Genomic DNA, 1504 nt, shown 5'->3' with positions numbered 1-1504 from the left:
CAAAAAAACTAACAAAAGAAAATTTATTTTGACAATAAATAACAAGCGAAAATATAATTTTAGGCAACTTTTTTTACTTTAAATAAATGTATCATTGGCCTAAAGATCACTTATTTTGTGATGTAAAATGCTCTAAATATTTCCACACATTATTATTTCTTTAAGCCATAAAAAGCTGGGGACAATTTCAAACAAAAAACGAAAAACATGCACTTAAAGGACATAAATCCACTTTTTCTCCCCAAGGGCTGAAAAAAAAATCAACTTTTTGTCACGGTATATTTTTTTATATTAAACCTACAGTATCTCACACACAGATTAAAGAGCAGAAATTGCATCAAAAATAATAGTCTTAATAATAAAAAGGAAAAAAAATAAAGGACCATGGATTACAGAAGGGGGAGGGCGCAGAGAGGAGGCAAACAATAGAGAATCAAAGCATAATAATATTCCTAAATGAAGAGGGAAACGCTGCTCCGCTCATTTTATTAATCAGACTGTCAATTTCCCCCAAGAGGCCAAACCCAGGAGCAGTGTGGAACAGACTCAGAGATCAAGCCAGGGACGCGCAGCTCGCTCCTCTCCTCCTCTCCACTTGGATATTATTCGTCTGACCGAAGGCCGCCTCCATCATCAACTGACAGCCCCTCTCCTATTTATTTGCTTATAAACCTGTTACAATAAATGATCATTGGAGCAACGTCAGCGCAGCTTTTTTAACAACAACAGCCAGCACTTTTTGATGAATGACAATTGGCTGCTGGCGGGAGGACGCGCGCGCTACTCTCTTCCATGTTTCTTTTCTTTTCTTTTTTTTTTATTATTTTTTTGTGCGTCTTGCTTATAAAAAGCTTTAGATACAGTTATTCAGGGAGGATTTAGCTCTGACACAACTCATTGGTGCTGCAGCAGAGTCTGTTTTTTTTTTCTTTTTTTTTTCTTCGCCCCCCCTCCTCCATCCCCTCTCCTTTTTTTTTTTTTTTTTTCGTGTTGCGTGGCTTTAATGATGGAGAGGATAAGAAAGGAGATGATATTGATGGAGAGAGGTCTGCACAGTCCTGTGGCCGGGAAGAGGCTCGCAGACGCGCCGGGGAACTCGGTCCTGGAGGCCCTGGAGAACTCGCAGCACGGCGGGCGGCTGAGCCCGAGAATCACTTCCGCCTCCCTGCACGGGAGCCTCGGGGACGTCCCGACGAAGGGCAAGTTCGAGATCGACAGTCTTTTCGGCACGCACCACGGCAGCGAGAGCAACCCCGGGCCGGAGATCTCCTCGTCGGAGAGCAGGAAGAAAATGAGTCTTTACTCGGAAGTTTCGCAGGAATCCGACATCAACAGCGATGTGGAGGTGGGATGTCCTGCGCACCGCTCTCCAAGCCAACACAAAGAAAACAACAAAGGTATCCATACTTTTATTCTGTTAAAAAATAAAATAAAATACTCATTATTTAATCTCAATTTTTGCATCCAAAATTTAAAAAAGTTCATTATAATCTCGGCTATACAT

At 41.7% G+C, this 1504-nt stretch overlaps 1 protein-coding gene across 1 annotated transcript; it reads left to right on the top strand.

Annotated features, from left to right (window-relative positions):
• Window positions 1-545: 545 nt before the first annotated feature.
• evx2 (even-skipped homeobox 2) lies at window positions 546-1397 on the top strand (the record flags this gene model as incomplete). Its single annotated transcript, XM_014001116.1, is given in 1 exon segment — window positions 546-1397. A coding segment is annotated over 1 exon segment (394 nt), but the record flags the coding sequence as incomplete, so codon positions are not given.
• Between the last annotated feature and the right edge of the window lie 107 nt (window positions 1398-1504).

This window comes from Austrofundulus limnaeus, unplaced genomic scaffold (assembly GCF_001266775.1).
Source record: "Austrofundulus limnaeus strain Quisiro unplaced genomic scaffold, Austrofundulus_limnaeus-1.0 Scaffold9, whole genome shotgun sequence".
NCBI classification, from domain to species: domain Eukaryota; kingdom Metazoa; phylum Chordata; class Actinopteri; order Cyprinodontiformes; family Rivulidae; genus Austrofundulus; species Austrofundulus limnaeus.
This window is presented reverse-complemented; position numbering and strand designations above follow the sequence as displayed.